The sequence below is a fragment of the Propithecus coquereli genome, unplaced genomic scaffold (genome assembly GCF_000956105.1).
Source record: "Propithecus coquereli isolate 6110/MARCELLA unplaced genomic scaffold, Pcoq_1.0 Scaffold164, whole genome shotgun sequence".
Taxonomy (NCBI): domain Eukaryota; kingdom Metazoa; phylum Chordata; class Mammalia; order Primates; family Indriidae; genus Propithecus; species Propithecus coquereli.
Genome location: NW_012140969.1, coordinates 3,145,493 through 3,172,068, shown reverse-complemented (window position 1 = coordinate 3,172,068; position 26,576 = coordinate 3,145,493). Strand labels below are relative to the sequence as shown.

Here is a 26,576-nt window from a genome sequence, read left to right as displayed (position 1 = left end):
CCTGAGGCACAGAAGTAGAGGGATTTTTAAAATTTAAGCTGTCATGCCTTTTTCCTCATGCCTAAGCTCTAACTTCCCAGTAACTTAATAGCTCCATGAAATGGAACAGAAATAAAAAGGAAGAACTGAGTCTTATAAATATTATATGAACAAGTTAAAATGAATACTTCTCCAAAAGAAATATTTTGATTGAACTAGCTGGATCTGACTACCTCTAATATCCTAGAGTATTTCAGGACCGTATGGTCAGCTGAATTTTGTTACAAGTTGGATTTCCCCATGCCTCCTGGCCTCATGTTTGGTGATGGGAATAGTAGAAAAAGCTTCTGGTTCTTTAGTGTGCTTTTATTCATTTAAATGTTATCCAGATTTGATATCTCATGGAATGTCGTATCTCATGGAATGTTGAGTGATATCATGCATAAGGAAGACGATGAAAGAGTTTTTCTGTCAAGGAATTGATGGTATTAAAATAGATTTTTTTTTTGGTGTAGTATTTCTCTTCTCCAAAGTGCTGTGGATCCTGCCATTGGAGAGCAATAAGACTTGAAGTGATCACAGTGAAGATGTAGAATTAATTGCCTTGTGTTCATAGTTCTGAGGAATCGAGTGTGGCCAAAGAGTTATAGTTGAGTTCTTCCAAGTAATTCATAGAATAAATCTTTGGAGAGCACAGAATCATAAGTGAACATCTTATTAATTGAGTATAGATCCCCAGTGCTGTCAGTCTCACTCATCTTCCTTTATACACGTGGGATGTTTCAGGACTCAGTCTCCTTTGAGGATGTGGCTGTGAACTTCACGCTAGAGGAGTGGGCTTTGCTGGATCCTTCACAGAAAAAACTCTACAGAGATGTTATGTGGGAAACCTTCAGGAACCTGCAGTCAATAGGTGAGAATGATGTCATTCCATCATGTTCTCTGTTGAATTAGAGAACAACTTTTTCTTGGTCATCAATGCTGTTCCAAGATTTGGAATGTGAAGAAGCAATACTTTTGTAAATAAATCACAGCTCATCATGGACATAGAATCAAATAGTTTTTCTATAATTTCTAATAACTTACAATTTTTCTGGTTCTGCATTTCAGGAAAAAAACAGAAAGACCAGAGCATTGAAGATCAGTACAAAAAACAGGGGAGAAATCTCAGGTAAGTCATACTGACAAGAGAAAACATATCCCAGGAGAAAATCTTAGTATGTCCTGAAATTTTATAAATAAGGATACAAAACAAGTAAGCCTAGCCTTAAATTTATCTAAGAAGACATTAACCAAGAGTGTTTTTTTTTTTTTTGAGAAAGATTTCCTGTTCTGTTTTCCTGGATAGAGTGCAGTGGCATCATCGTAGCTCACTGTAACCTCAAACTCTTGGCTCAAGCCATCCTCTTATCTCAGCCTCCTGAGTGGCTGGGACTACAGGCATGTGCCATCATACCTGGCTAATTTTTCTATTTTTAGTAGAGACAGGGTCTTGCTTTTGCTTAGGCTTGTTTTGAGCTCCTGAGCTCAAGGGATCCTCCCACCTTGGTCTCCCAGAGTGCTAGGATTACAGGCATGAGCCACCGCACCCAGCCTCAAAAGTGTGTTTGTTTTTTTTTTTTTTTTTGAGACAGAGTCTCACTGTGTTGCCTGGGCTAGAGTGCTGTGGCGTCATCCTAGCTCACAGCAACCTCAAACTCCTGGGCTCAAGCGATCCTCCTGCCTCAGCCTCCCGAGTAGCTGGGACTACAGGCATGCGCCACCATGCCCGGCTAATTTTTTCTATATATTTTTAGTTGTCCAATTAATTTCTTTCTAATTTTAGTAGAGACGGGGTCTCGCTCTTGCTCAGGCTGATTTTGAACTCCTGAGCTCAAACAATCCACCCACCTCGGCCTCCCAGAGAGCTAGGATTACAGGCGTGAGCCACCGCGCCCGGCCCTCAAAAGTGTTTTTTTAAATATGACACAGATGTTCAGTGTTTGAAAAATAGTTCACTTGGAAATAGTATTCAGCAACCTATATATGAATATTACTGTTTTCATAATAACTATGGTTGAGACCTCTTGCAGAACATTCAATATATTCACTTTACAAGCATTTTAGGATGAAAAATCTATACTTTCCCAGAATGTGAAAAAAGTCATTCTAGTATCAATTAATAAATAGAAAACCTTTAATAAACATAAAGCACTTCTTATTTTTTACAGAATTCATGTGGTAGAGAAACTCTATGAAAGTAAAGAAGGTAGTCAATGTGAAGAAAGTTTCAGCCAGATTCCAAATCTCAGTCTGAACAAGAAAACTCATACAGGAGTAAAGCCATATAAATGCAGTGTGTGTGGAAAAGTCTTCATTTGTAATTCATCCCTTAATAGGCACATTAGATCTCATAGCAGACACAAACCATATAAGTGTCAAGAATATGGAGAGAAGCCATATAAATGTAAGGAATGTGGGAAAGGCTTCAGTTATCTGCAATCTTTTAAAAAACATAAAAGAACGCATAGTGCAGAGATATCCTACAAATGTGAGGACTGTGGAAAAGCCTTCAGTTGTAGATATTCTTTACAAATACATGGAAGAACTCATATTGGAGGGAAACCCTATGAATGTAAAAAATGTGGAAAAGCATTCAGACATCATCAATCTGCTCAAGTACATGAAAAATCTCATACTGGAGAGAAACCGTACAAATGTAAAGAATGTGGAAAAACCTTCAGTTATCGCCATAGTGTTCGAAAACATGAAAGGAATCACACTTCACAAAAATATTATGAATGTAAACAATGTGGGAAAACCTACATGTCCACTCTAGGTTTTCGAGCACATGAAAGAACCCACACTGGAGAAAAACCCTATGAATGTAAAAAATGTGGAAAAGCATTCATGTATCACTACTCTGCTCAAAGACATGAAAAAACTCACACTGGAGAGAAACCCTACAAATGTAAGGAATGTGGAAAAGCCTTCAGTTATCACCATACTGCTCAAAAACATGAAAGGAATCACACTGATCAGAAACGCTATGAATGTGAACAATGTGGAAAAATTTACATGACTCCTCTAGGCTTTCGTGCACATGTAAGTACCCACACTGGAGAAAAACTCTATGAGTGCAAAAAATGTGGAAAAGTGTTCAAATATAGCCAGTCTATGAAAACACATGAAAGGACTCATACTGGAGATAAACCCTACAAATGTAAGGAATGTGGAGAAGCCTTCAGTTGTCGCTATTATGCTCAAAAACATGAAAGGACTCACACTGCAGAGAAAGAGTATGAATGTAAAACATGTGGGAAAACCTACATTTCTCCTCTAGGTTTCCGAACACACGAAAGAACTCACACTGGAGAGAAACCCTATAAGTGTAAGGAATGCGGGAAAGCCTTCATGTACCTTACAAGTGTTCGAATACACATGATATCACATACAGGAGATGGGCCTTATAAATGTAAGGAATGTGGGAAAGCATTCAGTTGTTGCAGTTCCTTTCAAAAACATGAAAGAACTCACACTGGAGAAAAACCCTATGAATGTAAACAATGTGGTAAAGCCTTCAGTCATTCCAGTTATATTCACATGCATGAAAGAATTCATACTGGAGAGAAACCCTATGAATGTAGGGAATGTAGAAAATCCTTCAGCTTTCTTACAGCCTTTCAAGTACACATGAGAATGCATAATCAAAATGAACCTTACAAATGTCAGGAATGTGGCAAAACCTTCCGTTGGCGTGCATCCTTACAAAAACATGCGAGGAGAGTGCACACTGAATAAAAACGCTAAAATGTAATAAATACAGAAAGCTTTTCAATTTTGACTGTGTTCAAAGTCATATGAAAATTAACATTGGAGAGAAGTTGTACGAATGTAAGTAATATGGGAAATCCCAATACAAGTAAATTCATGTATAATGCTCTAGAATATTCATGCCATGAAAGAAATGTGGTAAAATTATAAATGTATTATCTTCATCAGTGTCATGTTCTTTTTTATTTGCCTATTTTTTGAGATGAGGTCTTACTGTGTTGCCCAGGCTAGCCTCCTGAGCTCATGAGATCCTCCTGCCTCAGCCTCTTGAGTAGCTGGGACTATAAGCATGCATGCTGCCATGCCTGCCTTATCAGTGCCACAGTCTTAAAGTGGATCTCTGGACTATGGATTTCTACTTCTTACTTTCATAAAAAAAAACCACTAGGATTATTCTGTTAGTACTCTTTAAGTAATAGTGCAGAAGTATTATAGATAGTGCTTTTTCCTGAAGTCAGTTAATAAAATTTTTCTCTTAATAGCTGTGTAAGGAGGGGGCCATTGAAAATGACAATTTCGTATTGGGAGTTTTCTACTGGCATCCTATGCCAAGTATTGGATGTCCCTTATTTTTTATATGTGTTCCACCTTTCTTATGAGAAAACCTTTCTTCTTTTTGGCCAGAAGAGCCTTATTTCATTTTCTTTGCTAATAAATAGTTGGTATAAATTTGTAAGCATGTCAAGTTTGTCTTGCCCTTTGCTCTTTATATTTCTTTCTGGCTGAGTTCGAGATGATAGACTTTGAATTAAGAAGTAAGATCTCTGATAGGACAATAAAATCTAGACTGGAGATGGCCCTCTTGGATTGTATTATGTCACTTTGGATAGTGTTGTGAACTGAATTCTCTAGAATCCATTCTTTTTTTCTTTCCTTGTTACAATTCACCATAGCCTAACTTATATAAAAGTTGGAAGGCAGAACTGAAGAAGTCATGAGTCAGGTTTTGGACTCATCGTACAGGGAGGCAGACAGATGCATAGAGACTGCATGGACACCTGCTTCCTGTCTGTTTTCCTGATAGGTTTCCCTGCCAATAAAGAGTTTCTTCAGAACATCCCATATACTTGATTTCTCTTTTCTCAGAGGAGTAGGATTCCACAGATGTCTCCAGAAGCTCCATGTCAAAAGATCCTTTTGCAATTTGGATTTCCTGCAAGCCCTCATTTGTCTACCAGGCAACTAATTCAAACTCATGGTTGGGGGTATTGTCTTTTTCTCTGATTCACCTCTTCTCTACATTGTATTCCTGTATGGTCTAATTTGTGTAATAAACACCTTGTCCTGTTAATACTGGTAATGACTGTTTTCCTGATTCTACTAAGACAGCTACAATGGTGCAGTCACAAAGAGCCACGTGGGTGGTGGTTCCTGTGCTGCATTGTGCGGTGACTGCTCTGAGTCTTTCCATGTGAGAGCAAGGATCAGACAAATTGTGAGTTTCCAGTTAGTCACAGATGAATGTAATGTCACAGTACATTCTCAGTTATGTTTGTATATGATAAAAACAGTGTGCATTTTTTTTGTCAAACAAAAGATTGTGCAGGTATTTCTTAGAAATATTTTATTAGCTCTTTTCTAACAACTTGTATGCTAACAAATAGTATTGTATTTCCCATTACTTGAGAAGATATATTAAAATATCCCTTTGTAATTATTATTTATTTTGAAATGGTCACAATTTGTGTCATGAAACTAATTTCTTATTTTTTCATAATAACCAAAAAAAGATGATTCATGCTTTTGTCAGTGCCACCTCGCCAAAGATTTTCCGGGATCACACCTGTAGTCAGAGTGGGGTGTAATGGATTGTAATACAAATGAACACAAAGCATAAATGGCTATGGGTTATCAATAGGAGGGTGCTCAAAAGGACTTCTTATAGGACTTGTGTTTGTTTTAGGTGATTTCATTGCTAATGAACAAAGTGATATGTATTGGATGTTATGAGGTGAACTTAATTCTTTCTATCCTTGGAAATCCTAATGGTTCTTATCTAGGAGGCAGAAAGAATAAAGTAGAGCTAAACCTTACTCATAAGAAGCATCAGTTATATTAGAGGAGGATGGTTTTGGTCATTTTGGAGTCTGTTTTCTTTTAGATTTTTAGAGACATGACTAGAGAATCACTTTTTTTTTGTTTTGATCCATCATGATCACCTAGTAACTTTATCTGAGGATGGAAGTGTGTTTCATTTTCTTCAACGGGATAAGACTTGGCCTGTTGGTGAGTGGGTGGGAGACCACCTGTCAGTCATCTGGAATGGCTTTTTCTTTTCTTTTTTTTTTAAGACAGAGTTTCACTCTGTCACCCTGGGTAGAGTGCAGTCACACCGTCATAGCTCACTGCAACCTCCAACTCCCCGGCTCAAGTGATCCTCCCACCTCAAAGAGAGGCACCTCAAAGAGATATCTGCTACCCCTGTGTTCATTGCAGCATTATTCACAATAGGCAAGATATAGAAGCAAGCTAAGTGTCCATCAATGGATGAATAAAGAAAATGTGTATATTTAAACAACAGAATATTACTCAGCCATAAAAAAGGAAATCCTGCCATTTGTGACAACATAGATGAGCCTGGTAGACAAGATTATAAGTGAAATAAGACAGACACAGAAAGACAAATACTGCACGATCTCCCTTATATGTGAAATCTCAAACAGTGGAATTCAGTAACAGTGAGCTATGGTGGTGCCACTCGACTCCAGCCTCAGGGAGACAGTGATACTCTGTCTCTAAAAAAAAAGTTGAACTCATAGATGCAGAGTTTGGAAAAGTGGTTACCACGGAGCAGAGGGTGGGGGAAATGGGAAGATGATAGTCAAAGGGTAAAAACTAAGTTGTAAGATGAAAAGTTCTGGGGATTTAATGTATAGCATAGGTGGTCATTAATGGTCATTAATGTGTTAATATGCAATGTACTCATACAATGTATACACCTTGAATCACATTGTACACCTTAGTATAGACGGTCTTTTTCAACTAAGTATTTTAAAATAAAAAAGCAATATGTTTATTGACTTTATGCCTATTGGACTTTTCAATTATTGAGAAAGAAGTGTTGAAATCTTCACTTACAGTTGTGGATTTGTCTGTCATCTTGCACGTCCATGTTTTTGCATCATATATTTTGACAATCTGTTAGGAACGTATATTAATAGTAAAAATTGTTATGTCTTTTCTGTTGCTAAGTCTTAAGTTTCATTCATCTTTTTTTCCTGCAATATCTGATCTTTTTTTTCCGCCCAGAATATTTTTTTATACCAGACGTTGTTTTCAGCTCTGGTAGCTCAAATTATGTCTTTTCTTTAGTTTTTAATTTTTTCCAAAGTAAAATATACTAACACAAAGTTTACCATTTTATCTATTTTTAAGTGTGCCATTCAGTAGCATTAAATACATTTATAGAGTGTTGTAGTTATCACAGCTATCTCCAGAATTTTTTATCAACCCAAACAGAAACTCAATACTCATTAAACAAGTCCTCACTCTCCCCCTCCCCAGCCCCTATTAATCTCTATTCTACTGTCTCACTCTATGAATTTGCCTGTTATAGGTATGTCCCATAAGTGGAAGCATACTGTGTCTGGCTTATTTCACTTAGCATTATATTTTCAAGGTTCGTCTATATGTTAGCATATATCAGTAATTTTTTGTTTTTTGTTTGTTTCTTTTTGAAGACAGGGTCTTGCTGTGTTGCCCTGACTAGAGTGCAGTGGCATCATCGTAGCTCACTGCAACCTCAAACTCCTGGGTTCAAGCAATCTTCTTGCCTCAGCCTCCTGAGTAGCTGGGACTATAGGCATGCAACATGATACCTGGCTAATTTTTCCATTTTTTGTAGAGATGGCGTCTCACCCTTGGTTAGGCTGGTCTTGAACTCCTGAGCTCAAGCAATCCTCCTACCTCATCCTCCCAGAGTGCTAGGATTACAGGCGTGAGCCACTGTGCCCAGCCAGTAATTCATTTTTTTAATGCCTAAATAATATTTCATTGTATGGATAAACCATACTTTGTCCATCCGTATGTTGGTGAGCACTTGTGTTGTTTCCATAAAAATCTTCTGACTACTGTGAATAATGCTGCTGTAAAATTGGTGTTTATGTGCCCATGTGAGTCTCTGCTTTGCTTAACATTCTTTTGGATATATACCTAGGAGTGGAATTGCTGGGTCACAGGATAATTCTATGCTCAACTTTTTCAGGAATAGCCATCCCGTTTTTCACAGTAGCTACAATGTTTTATATTCTTCCTAGCAACACACAAGGATTTCAATTTCTTTGATCCTCACCAACACTGGTTCTGTTCTGTTTTGTTTTTTTTTTTAACACAGGGTCTTACTCCGTCAACCAGTGACATAATCATAGCTTACTATAAACTCAAACTCCTATGCTCAATCAATCCTCCCACCTCAGCCTCCCAGTTAGCTGGGACTACAGGTGTGTACTACCATACCCAGCGAATTTTTTTCTTTTTAGGAAAAGGGTCTCACTTTGTTGCTCAGACTAGTCTGGAACTCCTGGCCTCAAGCAATCTTCCCACCTCAGCCTCCCAAAGTGTTGGGATTACAGGCATGAGCCACAGGGACCAGCCTTTTTTTTTTTTTTAAATAATAATCACTCTAATGGGTGTGAACTGGTATCTCACTATGGTTTTGATTTGTATTTCCTTAATGACCAATAGTGAGCATCGTTTCATGTGCTTATTGGCCATTTATATATTTTGTATAGTTGTGTTTTCGAATCCTTTGCTGATTTTTCAGTTGGGTCTTTTTGGTTTGTTTTGTTGCTGATTTGTAGGAGTTTTTTGTTTATTTGTTTTGAGACAGGGTCTTACGGTGTCTCCTGGGCTAGAGTACAGTGGAATCATCATAGCTCATTGCAACCTCAAACTCCTGAGCTCAAGCAAGCCTCCTGCCTAAGCCTCCCAAGTAGCTGGGACTACAGTTGTGTGCCACTACACGTGGCTAACTTTTGTATTTTTTGTAGAGATGGGGTCTCTTGCTCCAGCTGCTCAAACTCCTGGGCTCAAGATGTCCTCCCTCCTTGGCCTTCCAAAAAAGTTCTAGGATTACAGGTGTGAGCCACCATGCCCAGCCTGTAGGAATTTCTTATACATTTTGGATATAAATCCCTTGTGAGATATGTGATTTGAAAATATGTTCTATCCTTCTATATGTTGTCTTTTCATTTACTTGGAAGTGTCCTTTGGTGCAGAAAAGTTTTAAATTTTTTTATAGTTCATTTTATCTATTTTTCTTTGCCTGTATTTTAGATGTCATATCTAAGAAATCATTAGCAAACACAATGTCATGAAATTTCCCCCTATGTTTTTTACTAAGTCTTTTATAGTTGTAGTTTTTAAGTTTAGGCCTTTGATCCAATATAAGTTCAATTTTGTATATTACGTAAGGTAAGGGTACAACCTCATTCTTTTGAATCTAGATATCCAGTTTTCCTAACAACATATGTTGAAAGACGGCCCTTTGTACATTGAATAATCACAGCACTGTTGTCAAAAATCATTTGACCATGCATGTGAGCATTTCTTTCTAGGCTCTCTATTCTATTCCATTGGGCTATATGTCTGTTCTTATGACAGTACCATGTGTTTTTTTATTACCATAGTTTTATAGTATTAAGATCAGGAAGTATGAGTCTTCCAATTTTTTTTTTTTTTTTTGAGACAGAGTCTCACTCTACTGCCCTGAGTAGAGTGCCATGGCGTCAGCTTAGCTCACAGCAACCTCAAACTCCTAGGCTCAAGCAATCCTCCTGCCTCCTCCCGAGCAGCTGGGACTACAGGTATGCGCCACCATGCCTGACTAATTTTTTCTATATATTTTTAGTTGTCTATTTAATTTCTTTCTATTTTTAGTAGAGACGGGGTCTCGCTCTTGCTCAGGCTGGTCTCGAACTCCTGAGCTTAAACAATCCGCCCGCCTCGGCCTCCCAGAGTGCTAGGATTACAGGCGCGAGCCACCGCACCCGGCCCCAATTTTGTTCTTTTTCAAAATTGTTATGATATTAGGTTTTGCTCTTGCTCAGGCTGGTCTCGAACTCCTGACCTCAAGTGATCCAAGTAGATTCCAAGTGAATTTTAGGATCATTTTTCTATTCCTGTAAAAAAGACTATTAGTATGTTGACAGGGATCGCATTGTGTGTGTAGATTGATTTGGGTGGTATTGTCTCTTAACAATAGTTAGGTCTTGCCATTTATTTACATGTCGATTAGTTTGTTTCAGCAATATTTCATAGTTTTCAGTGTATAAGCTGTAGGCCTCTTGGTTAAATTTATTGCTATGTTTTACACTTTCTGATGCTTTTGTAAATGAAATTGTTTCATTAATTTGCTTTTCAGATTATCCGTTGTTAGGATATAAAAATGCAACTGATTTTTGTGTGTTGATTTTGTATCCAGCAACATTGCTGAATCCATTTATTACCTCTAAGGTTTTCTTTTTCCCATGTGGAGTCTTTAGGGTTTTCTACATTTAATATAATACAATCTGTAAAAGGGATAATTTTTCTTCTTTCTTTCCAATTTGGGTGCCTTTTATTTCTTTTTCTTGCCTAATTTGTCTGCACCTCTGTAATCAGAAGCAGCAATTAGTATGCAGACCACAGACCCCCGATGTATAGAGTACAGGGTCCTTTTGGCTAACTCTGCCTCCCACAAGCTGCGTGTAAGCTCTTGCTGGTGCTGATGCACACCTGTCTGCCATGGAGCTGGGAGTGAAGGATGGGTAGCTGCTACTGTGCTAAGAGTTGAATTTGACTGAAATTAACCACAATTTACCATACAATCCTTTCCCTGGGAATTGCAAGGTTTCAGTAGATCCAGAGTTCCAAAATAACTACATCAGACAGACTCTGCCAGCGCAGTTGTTGTCTAGGCAGGGAGACGGATTTCTCATGCTTCCTACTCTGCCATCTTTCCTGAATCCTCTGCTATGACACTTTATACTAACACATTACTTCGGGTCTCATCCCACATAGCACCTCCTCAGCAAGTCCCCTTCTTCTCACCTCAGTTATTCCTATTTATTTCCAAGTGTAGATTTTTTTCAGTGACCTTTTCAGAATTAGGGAAATCCAATCAAGGTTTACAAACTTTATTGCTTTCTTAACAACCTATGAAAAGTCAAATCATATAAATGAAACCAAATTGAATACTGTTGCTTTTACTTTTATCAAGTGTTATCCCCTATTAAAAAAAAAAAGTCCTCCAGAAAACTGCTCTGAGCCATTTTCCAGAAAAGGGAAGTCAGCGTAGCTCTCTTTTATGGTGAGGGCGTCATTAACATCCACACACCCTCTATGGGTTGTGAATTTCTCAGAGTTGTGCAAACACCTCCAGTATTTACAGCAGGTGATGGGCCAGTTTAGAATTTTACTTGTGTGCCCTCAACGAGCAGGTGGTGACATAAGGAAAACAGAAGCAAACACAATGGATGTGGTCCTCAAGATATCGTAGTCTATCCAGGATGAGATGGCTTCAAATGAATAAATTGAGGGACATGAGAGAGCCATGGGTGGATTCACCCCGGGACCATTTAGATTGCTTTACGCAATGCTTAGGATTTAGCTACAGAAATGATTGGTTGGGGCAGTGGTGGTGAGGTGGGGTTGAGAGAGATTCAGATGGGTCAACAGGACATCTACATCCCCAGGCACAGAGTACCTGGTGACAACTGTCTAAGGACAAAATTACAACAAATTTAGTTTAAAGTTCTCAATTGGCTTTTTTTTGCCAATTTATTTTCTCAAAGGAATAATTATTTTCCAGTCTTTTAATGTATATAAATTATTTTAGACATTTCTTCATCTACTTTATGCAATACAAAGGAGGAAAGCAGGGCCCTGCTGGTGTTATTCAAACACTGAGATTGAGGGTCTTTTTCCCATTTAACTGATCAGTGACGGTGAGAAGCAGGTGAACACCCTGCAGTGGGCAGCACTGAGGCCAGCGGCTCCACACTGAGGCCAGTCTGGAGCCCGCAAAGGGAGGGCATGGGGCTCCCCTCGGGATTCCCAGGCAGCCTGGCCTCCCTGCAGGGGCCTCCAGCTGCTCAGGACACAGTAGGAGTGTGGACTTTGAGAAGCTGCAGAGTACTGGACAGCAGGGGACCTATGTGCATATGCGGTTGTGGGGGCAGTTCTGTGCTTTCTGAGGTTGTACTCTGGGGCCATATTCTGTACAGTGTCTAGGTTTGGGCATGCATAGGGTCACTGCAGTCAGACTAATTTGCATAAATTAAGAAAGTCTGAAAGTCAGGGTCAGAGAAAAAAATGTTTGACTTGTTTCCTTCAGAAAGGGTTTAGGAATTTGACAGTTTATTTAGGTCAAAATCTTAAACTGATTCTAGGTGGGAGGTCCCAAAGGAGGGAGCGTTTCCTCTCTGTGCAGAGGGACAGGTGGGTACGTTGAGCCCCCAGTGTTAAATCTTTAGGTTTCCCTGCCTCATCACAAGGGACTGATCTACTCTGGGGCTCCATTTCAGCAGTCAGAGTCTGGCTGCCAGGCTTGAAATGTGTTTAAGCTTGTGAATGGGGGTTTCTTTGTGAATTGTAGGTGAAGAAGTTTGCTTATCTTAGTTCAAATGTTTTCTGTTCTTCCCTTTTGATTTCTTTATAGAATATGGCTGCTATATAACTCTCCATGCATTTAATGATTTTTGTTCCTTTCTTGGCGTGTTGTTATTTCTTGGCTGAAAAATGAATAGACTGAGCGATAAGGTGTGAGAAAACCTTGGTAAGGCTGCCAATATCCTAGCCCAAATTCCTGAGCCCTTAAAGACATCGAGCCCTCCCTCCTGTTCCATTGTGGCCTGCTGTAGCTAGACTGAGCGCCCTTCCGGCTCTAAGGCAAGGGGATTGTTCCATTGAACACCTAATGTGGAATTCCCTACACACACCTGTGACCCTCTGTCCAGGAGGCAGAAACAGGAAGGGCCCACCGAGTATAGGAAGACGCCATACAGGAACCTATTTCATCGCTTCTCCTGCCCTTCCGGGCCTCGGGGCGGGGCCTAGAGCACTATCCAATCGGGGCGATGGGGCGGGCGCTCAAACTGTCCAATCAGGTGCGCCCCTGGAAAAAAGCGGGGCGAAGCCCCACAATCCTCTGCGGCTTTTGACTCTTCCGCGCTCTCCAGTCAGCTTCCGGTCTCTGCTGCTCTGACGGGAGACGTCGCTCCACCTCGGCTTCTGGCTGCGGAAGCCTCAGGGAGGACGCCGAACCACCCCGGAGGCCGAGAAATGGTGAGTGTACGGGACTAGTTTTCCGAGACGCGGGAGGAGGGGCTGGTTGGAACGGGCTGTGGCAGGACCCGGGGCTCCCCGCAGTCCGCTCCCGCGTTGCCGCTGGGGCAGTTCGGCCCTCGGTCCCTCCGGCCAGTGCGCTGTGGGTGGGCCGGCAGCCGGGCCCCCGGGCGTCCTTTCCCGTCCCTGCGCGGCGACCTCGGCCCCAGAGCCCTTTCTGGACAACCCCGAGGCCGCAGCCCCGCGTGTCCCCAGATTGTGCTGTGACGGCGGGAGGGTCATCGGGGGAGGGTCTCAACTCGGTGTGTGGGGGTCGTGCGTGGACGGGGCTGCGGTCTGTAGGGGTCCCCATTCCCTACCTGGACCCATTTTCCCCTGATTTTTCCACATCATGGCAAGGAAGGTCTCAAACCATGATCCTGCGTCCTCCAGTCTAGATTTTCCTAGGGCTGACCATAAATCTCTAAATTTCCAGATCCCTCCCGCATTCCCAAATGCCAGCTTCCTCTCTCCAGTTCACACCGTCACTATCAATTGTTTGTCCTCCGTGGTGCATTTCAACCAGCGCAGTATTTTAATTGTCATTTTCCCGCTGGGTGTGTGGGATTCGTGCAGTGGGAGGGGCTGTGGTGTGTGGGGGTTCCTCGTCCCATCTTTCTCATGTAAAAATTAAACTGAGGCACCGTTAAAATTTTAAAGAGTGATTTTGTTCTTTTGCAAACATCGATTTTTGAACCGGGAATAACTCAGCCATGGTTTGTGGTTTGGGGGCCCATGAGTAGGGCTTGAGGGAAAGGTTTGTTTATTGATTGATTGATTGACAGAGTCTCACTCTCTCCCCCAGGCTGGAGTGCAGTGGCATCATCATAGCTCACTGCAGCCTCCAACTGCCGGGCTCCAGTGATCCTCCTGCCTCAGCCTCCCGAGTAGCTGGGATTACAGGTGCGCACCACCACGGCAGTTAATTTGTTTTTGTAGAGACTGGGTCTCTCCATGTTGCTTCGGCTGGTCTCCAATTCCTTGCCTCAAGTGATCCTCCCGCTTCAGCTTCCCAAAGTTCTTGCATTACAGGCATGAGCCACCATGCCCGCTGGAAAGGCTTTTTTATAAGGTGCACGAGGACGGAAACCAAGTTAAATACTTGGTTTGTTAGTTATTATTGCGAACTCATTTGATCTGTCCACTGCAAGGCTAAAATAACAGGCATTATAAACTTAAAGGAATTTAAAGTTAATTGTATTCCGAGCCAAATGTGAGGACTATAGCCCAGGGATGCAGACTCAGCGCCAACTGAGAATGAGTCCCGAAGTGGGGTACATGAGTGAGGCACCCTATTTGTACGTCTTGTTACATAGAAAAATGGGAGGAGGAAAGAGAAGGGGGCAGTGAAGCCAAGGTGACATTCTTGTAACTCTGGTGCTCAGTGATATTATGCGTAAGATAAAGCAAATACCTGTATGGTTAATGTACATGGAGTAACTGGTTAATGACTACAGGGGTGTCTTAGGGTTTGGGGAGGGATGATTGATTTTACCCTGGTTTTGTGCTTCATCTGATAGGCGAGGTTGAAATCAATACATGTCAGTGAAATATATCTGACAAACTCCAGTCTTCTTGCAGCCTGTGAATTCAGCTTTAGTGGTTTTTGTTAGGTCTGGAGCCGATAGAGAGCTACACGAAGCCTCAGGTGCAGCACAATGAGCTGTTTATTTTGAGCATCTGGGTGGAGGCTGAAAAAGCGTCCACGAGAGAAAAGGGGAGAGCCTTGGCTTTTATAGAGGGTTTCTTGGGGTGGGGGTGGGGGGGAGTAAGTAAGTGTGCCAGAACAGCTGCTTGTAATAAATTCTTTTTCAAACAACGAGGCCGGGCGCGGTGGCTCACGCCTGTAGTCCTAGCACTGTGGGAGGCCGAGGCGGGCGGATTGTTTGAGCTCAGGAGTTCGAAACCAGCCTGAGCAAGAAACCAGCCTGAGCAAGAGCGAGACCCCGTCTCTACTAAAAATAGAAAGAAATTAATCGGACAACTAAAAATATATAGAAAAAATTAGCCGGGCATGGTGGCACATGCCTGTAGTCCCAGCTATTCGGGAGGCTGAGACAGTAGGATCGCTTGAGCCCAGGAGTTTGAGGTTGCTGTGAGCTAGGCTGATGCTATGGCACTCTACCCCGGGCAAAAGAGTGAGACTCTGTCTCAAAAAAAAAAACAAAAAACAACCAGCTCCTAGGACCCCTGCCCCAGCCACATCCATCCTTTAGCCCCAGCGTCGTCCTTATCAGGAGAGAGAGCCAGGAGTAAACTTCCTCTCTATCAGGGAGGGAAAGGAATGCTGGCTGCAGCTGTCTGTTAGATTTACAATGTCTGGGGATTCTCCAGACTTCTGTGGCTATTGTTTTACACTTTTTGGGTTCCCATCTGGAACAAACTTAACAGTTTTTTGGTTTGTTTTGTTTTTGGGTTTTTTTTGTTTTTGAGACAGAGTCTCACTCTGTTGCCCAGCCTGGAGTACAGTGGCATCATCATAGCTCACCGCAGCCTCCAACTCCTGGGCTCAAGCGATTCTCCTGCCTCAGCCTCCCAAGTACCTGAGACTACAGGCATTCACCACAACATCTGGCTATTTTTTTCTAATTTTTGTAGAGACGGGGTTTTGCTCTTGCTTAGGCTGGTCTCGAACTCCTGAGCTCAAGTGATCCTCCCACCTTGGCCTCTCAGGTGCTAGGATTATAGGCATGCGCCACTGCCCCAGCCTAGCTTTAGTTCTGAAGCCTAGTGTCTATTATCTTGTATGTCCAACCTGCAGCCATCTTAGGCTGCTTTTAAATAAAAATTCAGTTTCTCCATTTTCTGATAGGTCTATCCAGGTAGAAATTTTCTGGTTATGTAGTCAGAGGCTAATTGGCATTTTGTAGTTGGTTAAGCCTAAGTCTCATTTTCTTCTAAATTAATAATTTACAAGAGATATATTTAATTAGATTTTGGTTTCCTTGGGTAGGAACTCAGGGCACTACAGCCACCACTTCAGTCTAATTGCCTCCTATTTAATTATTTTAACACTCCCCAGGGCTGCTGGTTTCCTTTCATTTTCCAGATGTATGGGAATCAGGGTCTCAAATCCAGGACTCTGTTCCCCCAGCCTACCTCTTCCAGGGCTTGCAGCAAAATCTTAAATTTCCAATACCTCCTGTACATTCCCAAGCACCAAATTTACCTCTCCAGTTCACATTATTAACTATTTGTCCTTTATTGTTCATTTCAAACAGAAGCAGTGTTTTAATTATCATTTTTCCACAGAGCAACAGATGGCTCTTTTAAAAATATTTTTTTTCTGTTTCTGAACATTTCACACGAGGAAAGCAGAGAGTAAGTGCATGAGACACTGCAGGAAAAGACCTTTGTGCTCCTTTTATCTTTCCTTGGCGCAGACATCTTCTCAGAATGTCTTTGGGTTGAGGTTCCCCTTTGGAAACTTCACAGGATGATGTGTCCCTTAGCTCACCCTCTATCATTTCCTAGTCTGGGGTTCCAGAACTGCCTGGGGCTGACCCAAGGTGACCACAACTATCAAGTCTCTTGGAGGGTTTAGTGAATGAATGTCAGCCCCTGGGTCACTCCTCCAACAGGACAGCCTGTGGTGTGGGGGTGGGATCTCCCAGGGGAGCAGCTGGATGCCCTGGGGCTGGGAGGAATCTCCAGGTTTACCCTTTATCTAAAATGCTAATCCCTTGGGACATTAAGACTTTCTTCCCCAACCCATTTCCATTCTTGGTGACACACTGGTGGTCAGCCAGTCGTAAGCTGGTGTTGAGGGGACAAGACAGTGATTTTTGCCCTCTGGATTTTCTTGTAATCAATATTCAAAATGACCCCCTCCCTAAGTTGCTATGTTTTTGTTCCCTCAGACTTTACCAGTCAAGCCTAACAACCAGACTGGACTTTCCACAGGACTAACTATTCATCACCAATAGCTGATTTTTAAATCAGACCACCTGAAGATGCCATGACTTAAAACCCCACACAACTCGACCTGCGTTCTACAACCCACTATAAAAGCCCTTGCCCCTTAGTCAGTGAGATGGATTTGAGACTATTTCTCCCATTCTCCTGACACATCTTTCGCATTAAGATTCCTTTCTTGGCAGTTCTGATTAATTGGCTCTCAATTGTCTCAATAATTGGCTTTGTGTGGTGAGGGACAGGACCCAGGTGGATCTCTTTGTAGGTTTGGCAACACTCAAATTAGTGAAGATAGAAAAACCATCCCAATGAGGTGGTGCCAGAACCTAAAACATGCACTTTGGGCAGGGCATAGTCCTGTATCTCTGGAGAGTGTGGTCAGGTACTTCGGTGAGCAGGATGGCGGTGGGAAGGTGTCCCAGGTGACTGGATGACATGACTTGATACTTGAGTCAGATGTGTCTGTGTTCCAGTTAGCACCAACCCTCCTGGGTTTGTCACCTTGAAAAGATTTATTTATTCAAGGCTGTTTTTTATTAAATATAAAGTGTATTGTATCAATAGAGCTTGAAAGATGAAATATTTCCAAAGAGGCAAAGAAGATTATTTGTAAAATTAAGTATCTAGTTTTAGATTCCATTTATTAAAAATTCTTATTTACCTCTTTTCTTTCCCTGAGCATGTGTAGTAAGTTTCTCAGGGCGTTTTTTCTGTTTGTTTACTTTTGGGTGATTTCAAATGGAATTCCATGGCTTAGTCTCAAAAATACTACCAGGGAAAAGAAATAGGGAAAATCACTCTTTCATTATGGCTGCAGAAAATGAATACATTTCCACAAAGTGTGGTTGATAAACTGGTCAATTACAAAGATTCACTAAAACATCAATGCCTCTACTTTGCGGTGTGGGGAATCTGTGACAGTGGATAACTCTGTTCTGGTTCTTGTTTTCTGGACTTGGTAGAATATTGCTAAATCCTAAGTCATTTATTATCATGGAAATAATAATTAAATGACATCTGAAAGTGGTTCTTGTCTGTTTTCATGAGCCTACTAATCGCATTCATGGGAGCTCCCTTGTGACCTCAGCTAATCCTAATTACCTCCCAGAGATGCCACCTCCTAATACCATCACATTGAGGGTTAGGATTTCAACATACAAATTGTGGAGGATGCATAAATATTCAGGCCATAATACTCCTTAACAGTGTTCTGTACAACATCTTGGCTATTTTTAGGTGCATTTGTCTTCTGTTTCAGTTTTTCAGGGTAGTTTTTCTGAAGTTCGTCCCCCCTCCCAAAAAAACCTGGTTGTGAATTTCATGAAATTTAATAAAACACCAGATCTATTTGGCAGAGCTTACATCATGGCAGTGTTCAGTCTTTATCATTCATTAGACATATTTTAGAACTCCACAGAAATTAGTCTTAATAGGCTGTGTCATCTCTTAAAAATCTGCATTCAACGGCTTGTTGCTAGCAATTCAGAATGCACTGAGATTTGCATTCTGGAAAGTTACAGCAAATATTACACAGGCAGAACATACAGAAAACAACTGCACAGTCAATGAAACACTAAAGGGAACATCCTCATAGTGATAACCAGGTGAAGACTTGGAAGAAGCCTTCACACCACTCACCCACTTGAAATGATTCCTAAAGGCCAAATCATGCCATTTCTCTCCAGATCGAGCCAGTGTTGTGAATTATAAGATAATCTCCTTGCTTTTCTTAATAGTTTTATAACAGATGTATGTAGCCCTATGTCAGTGTACTTTACTTTTATATGCTTTAATAAAAAATATTATTATTCATGTAATATTGGGTTTTTCCCCCCACAGCTCTGAATCTTCTGTACAATATTAATAGTTTATTTGCTTTTTGATTTAATAGACATTTTTCAGAACAGTTTTAGGCTTTCCGAAAAATTGACCAGATAGTACAGAGTTCCCATATATACTCCTTCTCTCCAGCTTGTAGTTTCCACTGTTTTTAACGTTTGTGTAGTGTATTTGTTAACATTGATGAACCGATATATCACACTATATAATAATGAGGATTGATGAAGCAATGTATTATTATTAACTAAAGTCCATACTTTACATTAGGGATCACTCTTTGTGTTGTACAGTTACATGGGTTTTGATAAATGCATGTGCCATGTGTCCACCATTACTAAAATGGACATAGGATTTGTCTTAGAATGTCTCTCTTCATTCTCTTAAGAGTGTCTTTTGCAAAACAGAAAATCCTGGACTCAAGCTATCCTCTTGCCTCAGGATTTCAAATACTGTGTTGAAGAAAGTGGTTAAAGCAGGTATCCTGTTTTGTTCCTGATCTTACCAGAAAAGCTTTTTGTGTTTTACCATACATTATAATTGTTTCTGTGAGTTTTGTACATATGGCCTGTATTATATTGAGGTAGTTTCCTTCTGGTCCTAGTTCTGTGTTTTTATCATGAGTGGGTCTTGTATTTTGTCAAATGCTTTTTCAACATCAATTGAGATGGTTGTGGTGTTTCAGTCGTTTTGATAATGTGGTATATTACACTCATTTTTCATATGTTGAACCATCCTTACATTTTGGGGATGAATCTCACTTGGTCATGGTGTATTATCTTTTTAATATGCAAATCTTTCTAATAACAGCAAAATGCAGTATTGAAGAGTTTTGCATCAATATTCATATAGGACATCTGTCTGCAGTTTTCTTTCTTGTGGTGTGTCTGTCTTTAGTGTCAGGGTAATTTTGACCTAATAGAATGAATTTGGAAGTGTTCCCTCCTCTTCAGTTTTTTGGAAGAGTTTGAGGGAGACTGGTATTAATTCTTCTTTAAATGTTTGGTAGATTTCAGCAGTGAAACTGTCTGGTCCTAGATTTTTATTTATTGGAGGGTTTTTGATTATTACACTTATCTCCTGGAACTGTAGGTCTATTCAAGTTTTCAGTTTCTTCATGCCTCAGTCTCAGTACTTTGTGTTTCTAAACATTCACCTACTTCATCAAAGTTTTCCAATTTGTTGGCATATCTTTGACTTCTTAGAATAGGTCTGAGGCAAACAGTTGTGTTCTGCTGTTGTTATGATACAGATTCTGCTACTGATGTGATTAGGAGTAGGGCTAGGGGAAGCATTCCGTTGACCTATGATGTGACCTCATTTTTAGGGAGCTTGTGTCCATGAGTTGTGACTTTCGTAAGTACCTCTCATCCTCACCCCTCAGTTGAGGCAGGAAGGTTAAAGGGGATATTTCCTTTATCCCAAAAGTTTTGACTCTAATAAAATCTGTTAGGCTTTTGAAGGTGGGACTCGTTAAGAAAATTGGGCATATTTGAAAACAGCTGCTTTCCCTGCTGTTAAGGAAGCAATTTTTCTGTAATCTTCACTGTGAAAACCTGCCAGTGTTTCTGGAGGTAAAATTCACAAAGGTACAGGGACTTCTAAGACTGGGCACCCTGGAGATTTTAACTACCAAAAATGCAGCAACTTGCCAATTACAGTTTAGGTGTTTCTCTACTTGTACTGCTGCCCTCAGAGGTTTCTTAGGATAGTTTGATCTGATAAGCTATGATTCTCTTGAAATGCCACTCTCTCCCTCTCGGTTTGGGACAGTGGTTTGCCCTGTGGACTCAGTTCTCTAATGGGTTTTAGAAGAGTTAAGTTTGTTTGCTTTGTGTGTGGGTGTGTGTGGATGTGAATGTCACCTTTTATATCCTTACCTGCCAGACTGGAAACCAAAAGTATCTGTCCCCATTTTTTGATGATTGCTGACAGCTTTTAACCCTAAACCTTCCTTCTGTTTGTGGCCCTACATGTGGATAAGGTGAAAAGAAACCTGGGTGTTCCCTCCTTTGGCACTAGTAACACAACGAAACCAAGCAAACCCCTGCCTGTGGGAGCGAATTCTCACCCTAATAATTTCCCTCCCAACTTCCAGCCAGGCTCCTTTTCTTGCTCTCCCAAGCCATGTCAGACCCCCCTTGAGTGACCACCCCGACTCTCCCCACTGACCTTGAGTAATCATTTCTTACCCTGTGTAACCGTGTCTCTGCACACAGCCATAACAGTTGGCACCCTGAACAGGATTTCCAGACATTGACCGGCACCCTGTGGGTCTGTCTTCTCTTGCTCTGACTTGCAAACCCAATCTGGGGCCCTGTGTCTGGCATGCACTTTGAGCTGCTGCTTGCTGAGGAGCTTGTGCTTGGAGCTGTGCTGCTTTTTTTTTTTGCCCCCCAGCCTAATCTGTGAATTAAAATTCAGATTTCCGTGTTATGGAGTATGCTGGTATCTGAGGTGTGAGCCACTCAATTTGCTCATCCATTCCACTTACAGGATTTAGATTGTTTTGATTTTTTGTTTTGTTCTTACGGAAAATGCTGCTCAAATCATACTTTAAATTTGTAAGTGCCTATGCTAAATAAATTCTCTACACATTAGAGAAAGCTTGCTGGGTTGTAGATTTTGAGCAGCTTCAAGGTTACCAGAAATTCCCAACGGAGTGTGTGAATTGACCCTCCCACCATCCTTACACGTGTGTTTAGTTATCGCCATGATTGGCAGCATTGGAATTACCTAATGTATTAATTTTTGTCTCTAGTTTGAATGAAATGGGATCACTGTGGTTTTATATTGGATTTTGCTAATCAACTGTGAGATTCACCAATTTTCATATATGGTCTTTTAGCTATTTTCTGACTTTTAGTTCATCTGTTTATTGGCTTCTCATGATTTCTTTATATAGCCTGGATATTCATGTATAGGTTTGGTGTGGACATAAGTTTTCATCTTCTCAGATTAAATACCAAGGAGTCTTATTGCTAGCTTGTAATTGTAAGAGAATGTTTGGTTTGTAACATTACCAACTGTCTTCTAAAGTGTACCAATTTGAATTCCCACAGAAATGAAACAGTGTCCCTTTGCTCAACACCCTTGGAAGCATTTGGTGTTGTCACTGTTTTGGAGTTTAGCCATTCTAATATGTATGTAGTGATATTCATTCACCAAATGTTGTAGAAATGATAACGGTCAATGTTTTCTGAAGAACAAGACTAACATACCTCAAAGATTTTATGCTACAGAAATTCAGACAGTGTAGCATTAGCAGAGAAATTTAAAAATAGACAAATAGGAAAGAAGCCTGATGTATATGGAAATTTGATTAAGCAGGCATGGCAGAGTGGTGGCAGAAATGAGATACCCATTATTATGTGGGCAGTGACAAGTTATCTAAATGAGAAAAACACACTCTATTCCCATCTAGGCCAAGGAAGTAGTTTATTACAGATATAAATGTGCAAGAAGAAACTAGAACACATTCAGAAGCCCCAAGCAAATGTTTTTATTACATAAAGATAAACAATATGCCTTATTAGCCTCCCCAGGGAGTATCTCAACATCATGGCAGGCCTTTGTACATAATCATTACAGGCAACATAACTGTATGCAACTTGTTTTGGGAATTCAGAAATGGGCATATTGTTGACATTCTCCTGCAAGGAAACTCAAAGGATACAGAGTATAAACACCCATCATAGAAGTTTCCATTTGGGGTTGAACCACTGTACCCTAGAAGATTCAAGGCCCTACTACTTAGGTAAAACTTATGAGCATTATCTTAATGGTCAGCCTAGGGACAATTCATGTCTTATCTAATTGGCATCACCTACATTAATTAAAGCAAGCCCAACATTTACTGGGCCTATTTGGAGTCTCAAGGCAAAATATGCATCATGTATAAATTTTACTTACCCTTTGTCCAAGCTCCTGAGCCTCCACTTCCCTCAGCAGCTGATGTGCACCTGGTGAAGGGGACTGAAGTCTTCAGTCTTGATGGTAGGGCTGCTGCTGGACAGGGAGGTCTGGGGGCAGATGAGACCTCGGTGGAAGTGACAGCTACCAAGGAGAGCACAGTAGAAGGAAGACATGGCTGCTGGGTGAGGAGATGCACACATCTGCTGTCCTCGATGAGCTCACAATGGAAAAGCAAAGTGAGAAAGGGGTCACCTTATGAGGGATGCATTTCTGGAAGTGATTATAGCAGCATAAGGGGCTGGAATGTCATAACTCCAGCCATTTCAGACCCTGACTCAACTCTTCAGGCTCCCATTTTGTGTTTTTTATAGAAATCGTCTTTCTCTAATGTACATTTTCTAATTTCCATACTCAGGAAGTATGAAACCCCTTCCCTATCTGGATGAGCTGAAGTCTCTGGGGATTGGTTTGGGGGCCAGGACACAGCCCTTTGCCACAAGGGATGGAGGTGAGAACAATTCACTTTGTGAAGATCATGTGGACGTGGGCCTACAATGTGATACTGAGGTTTCCTATAGTTCCAAACCCTAATACCTTACTATGTAATGTGCCTGCTGGTTTGAAATAGTCCATTGCTCAGCCTTCTTTAGCATTCTAGACCAAAAATAGTTAATATTTGTTTGCTTTTACTTGGAAAAGTCAACAGTACACTAGACTGTAATGCCACAAGAGTTCACTGAAGCCCATTCTTATATTTCTGAGGTATTACGTCAGACTTAATGTGGTTTCCTTCAAATCCTACTCTCACTCAGTATGTAGGTGAACAGTTGCTATGCTCTGCCACTAAAGAGTACTCAATTTACTCTTTATAGCAACTCACACATAAAAGTTATAAGACTTTAAGGGGAAAAGTTTTCAAGAGAAACAGTACACTAGATATAATTTGACTACTGCTGCTGAAGGAATTTCCCTATCATCTAAGAGAATACTATTTCAAGTCTTTTCCAGCCTACCACCAAAGACAATTATGAGGTTTTCTTGGGCTAGCAGGATTTAACTGACCTGGTCTGTGATGAATTTCCTTAATTACTCTGTTCTGCCTCCCTACCTTGGATCTTGCTATTTGGCCTGGCTCAATCCTGCCTTCCCCTGAAGGTCCTCATAAGACTGCCCATAATCAAAGGCCAAAATGATCAACCCTGAAATTAGCACCAACCTTGAAATAGATGAAGGTAAACTACCTTCCACTGAGGAAAGATTCCAGTGGAGTTCACTCTTGATGGTAGTGGGGTGTGCCAATTCAATCAAATTTGAAATGAATCCACAAATTGGGAAAAATCTTGGCTTTTGTAGCCAACCAGACCTCCCAGGAGTTCGGACAGGTAGAAGCCACACTCCAAAAGGTCGATGAGAACATAATGTTTTCAACAAAAGCACTTAATGGGACATCACACAGCTTTAGATCTTGTCTTTGCCCATGTTGGGGATTTGTACATGGTGCTAAACAAAACAATGTTGTACTTAGCTTTCTCCTGATTTTGCTACTACAGAAAGCTGAATTTAAAAGGTGCCCGATACCACTGTTTCTTTAAGTACACCAAAGAAATTTGTCAAGGAAAAGGAACACATGATGTGTCCACGGGAACAGCTAACAGTTGGCTTCTGGGCATCCTGAATGGTGGATGGTAAGCTTGGCTTTTCTAAGGTTTTCTAATCTTTATGTTTCTTCTAGTGAGTCACCAGGTTACTATGACTCGTGTCACCAGGCTAAAGACAAAATGGATACCTCTTTAAATCACACCATTCTACAGTGAACCATGGTCCTTAATCTCCATCACATCCTGAACAAAGACTATGACCAACTGGACTCAGATACTGTTGAACTGTCTACATTGCCTGGGCTTTGACTGGTTCTGTTTGGTGAGGCTCCTGTTAAAGGGCACATTTCCATCTCTTGGTATTGTCCTCCTGCTGGTCATCATAACAGTCTCCCTGGTGCCTTCTGTCCTCTCAAGAGTCTTAAATGTCTGTATGCAGCCAAACATCATGTGTCAAATAGTCTCACTTTGACTTAGAACAGCAAAAACACCAAGAATCATTCAACTGACCTAACATTGTGACACATGAATTCCATACCAAGACCAAACAAGTCCATTATCAAGCTATTGGTCACTCAAAATTGAGAAGGCTGACCAAAAGGGGGAAATTGTTAAATAAACAGCAGCCCATTGGCCTGATGCTGTTTCCAGACTTTGAGTTCCTGTGAAACAAATTGCAACCTAACATAGTATGTAAAAAAGCCCAAAACCTAATTTAGAAATGTTTTTATTGTAACAGATAACTAGGTCTCAGCCAATCACAGCCAGCCTAAGGCAAACACCTATCTGTAACCAATCAAGCTATTTCTCTACTTCCATGTTTAGGCTATAACAGCTCACTGCCTATGTTGCTGAGTGGAGCTCTATAAACCTTTCTCGGTACTGAATGCTACCTGATTCATGAATTACGTTCTGTTCAAATAAATGGTTAAGTTTAATTTATCTAAAGTTTTTTACATTTCTGAACTTGTTCTATGAGGCAAAAATGACTGACATCAAAGCCAGATCAAGACACCATGAGAAAACCTACAAATGTCCCTTATGAATATTGATGTAAAAATCCTCAAATAAATTGCAAACCATATTTAGCAGCATATTAAAAAGTAAATTATAGGCCGGGCACAGTGGCTCACGCCTGTAATCCTAGCACTCTGGGAGGCCAAGGCGGGCGGATTGTTTGAGCTCAGGAGTTCGAGACCAGCCTGAGCAAGAGTGAGACCCCGTCTCTACTAAAAAAAAAATAGAAAGAAATAATCTGGACAACTAAAAATATATAGAAAAAAATTAGCCGGCATGGTGGCGCATGCCTGTAGTCCGATACTCAGGAGGCTGAGGCAGGAGGATCGCTTGAGCCCAGGAGTTTGAGGTTGCTGTGAGCTAGGCTAACGCCACGGCACTCACTCTAGCCAGGGCAATAGAGTGAGACTATGTCTCAAAAAAAAAAAAAAGTAAATTATACACCAAGACTAAGTGAGTTTTATCTCTGGAATGCTAGGAAGGTTAAACCTATGAAAAATCAGTCAGCATAATACACCACATTAGCAGAATGATGGGGTAAACCACCATCATCTCAATTGATGGAGAAAAAGCATTTGACAAAATTCAAGACTTATTCATGATGAAACCCCACGACCAAACTAGGAATAGAAGGAAACTACCCCTTTATTGCAATAAAGGCCATATGTGAAGAATGCACAGAACCATCATCCTCAATAGCGAAGCACAAAAAGCTTTTCCCCAAAGTCAGAAACAAGACAGGATACCTGCTTTCACCAATTTCATTCAACATAGGAAGTACGGGAAGACTAATCAGAGCAATTAGGCAAGAAAAAGAAATAAAAGGCATCCAAAATGGGCAAAGAAAAAATGAAATTATCTGTTTGCAGGTGACATGATCTTATTTGTAGAAAATCCTAAAGATTACACAGAGAATGCATAAATAAATTCAGCAAAGTTGCAGGATACAAAATCAACATTTAAAAAGTTGCATTTCAGTACATTAACAATGAATAATCCAAAAAGGAAATTAAGAAAACAGTTACATTAACAACAACAACATCAAAAAGAAAAAAAACATTTAGCAATTAACCAAGAGGGCAAAAGACATGTACACTGAAAATTACAAAACATTACTGAAAGAAATTTTAAAAGATGCCAGTAAATGGAGAGGCATTCTGTGTTCGTGGTTGGGAAGACAATTTTGTTAAGATGTCAATA

At 40.7% G+C, this 26,576-nt stretch overlaps 1 protein-coding gene and 1 long non-coding RNA gene across 3 annotated transcripts; both read left to right on the top strand.

Moving 5' to 3' along the window:
• Window positions 1-304: 304 nt before the first annotated feature.
• On the top strand, window positions 305-3,759 carry LOC105807793 (zinc finger protein 709-like). The gene is made up of 5 exons (XM_012641253.1): window positions 305-337; window positions 766-892; window positions 1,090-1,150; window positions 2,190-3,374; window positions 3,543-3,759. Exons 1-5 carry the CDS (start codon window positions 305-307, stop codon window positions 3,757-3,759), a joined length of 1,623 nt encoding a protein of 540 aa, XP_012496707.1.
• A 9,230-nt stretch (window positions 3,760-12,989) lies between these two features.
• On the top strand, window positions 12,990-25,337 carry LOC105807872. 2 transcript variants are annotated; one of them, XR_001137352.1, is made up of 3 exons: window positions 12,990-13,056; window positions 23,177-23,269; window positions 24,494-25,337. It is a non-coding gene; the product is annotated as an uncharacterized LOC105807872 (long non-coding RNA). The 2 variants fall into 2 exon arrangements; XR_001137353.1 differs by lacking the exon at window positions 12,990-13,056 and adding an exon at window positions 13,966-13,998.
• Window positions 25,338-26,576: the final 1,239 nt, after the last annotated feature.

What these genes read in the sequence shown, in the direction of transcription:
- LOC105807793 (XM_012641253.1), top strand. Translation starts at nt 305, where the DNA reads ATGGGAATAGTAGAAAAAGCTTCTGGTTCTTTA. An exon ending in AAAAAGCTTCTGGTTCTTTA is followed by an intron (nt 338 to 765) that starts GTGTGCTTTTAT and finishes GGGATGTTTCAG; the next exon opens with GACTCAGTCTCCTTTGAGGA. An exon ending in AAACAGGGGAGAAATCTCAG is followed by an intron (nt 1,151 to 2,189) that starts GTAAGTCATACT and finishes TATTTTTTACAG; the next exon opens with AATTCATGTGGTAGAGAAAC.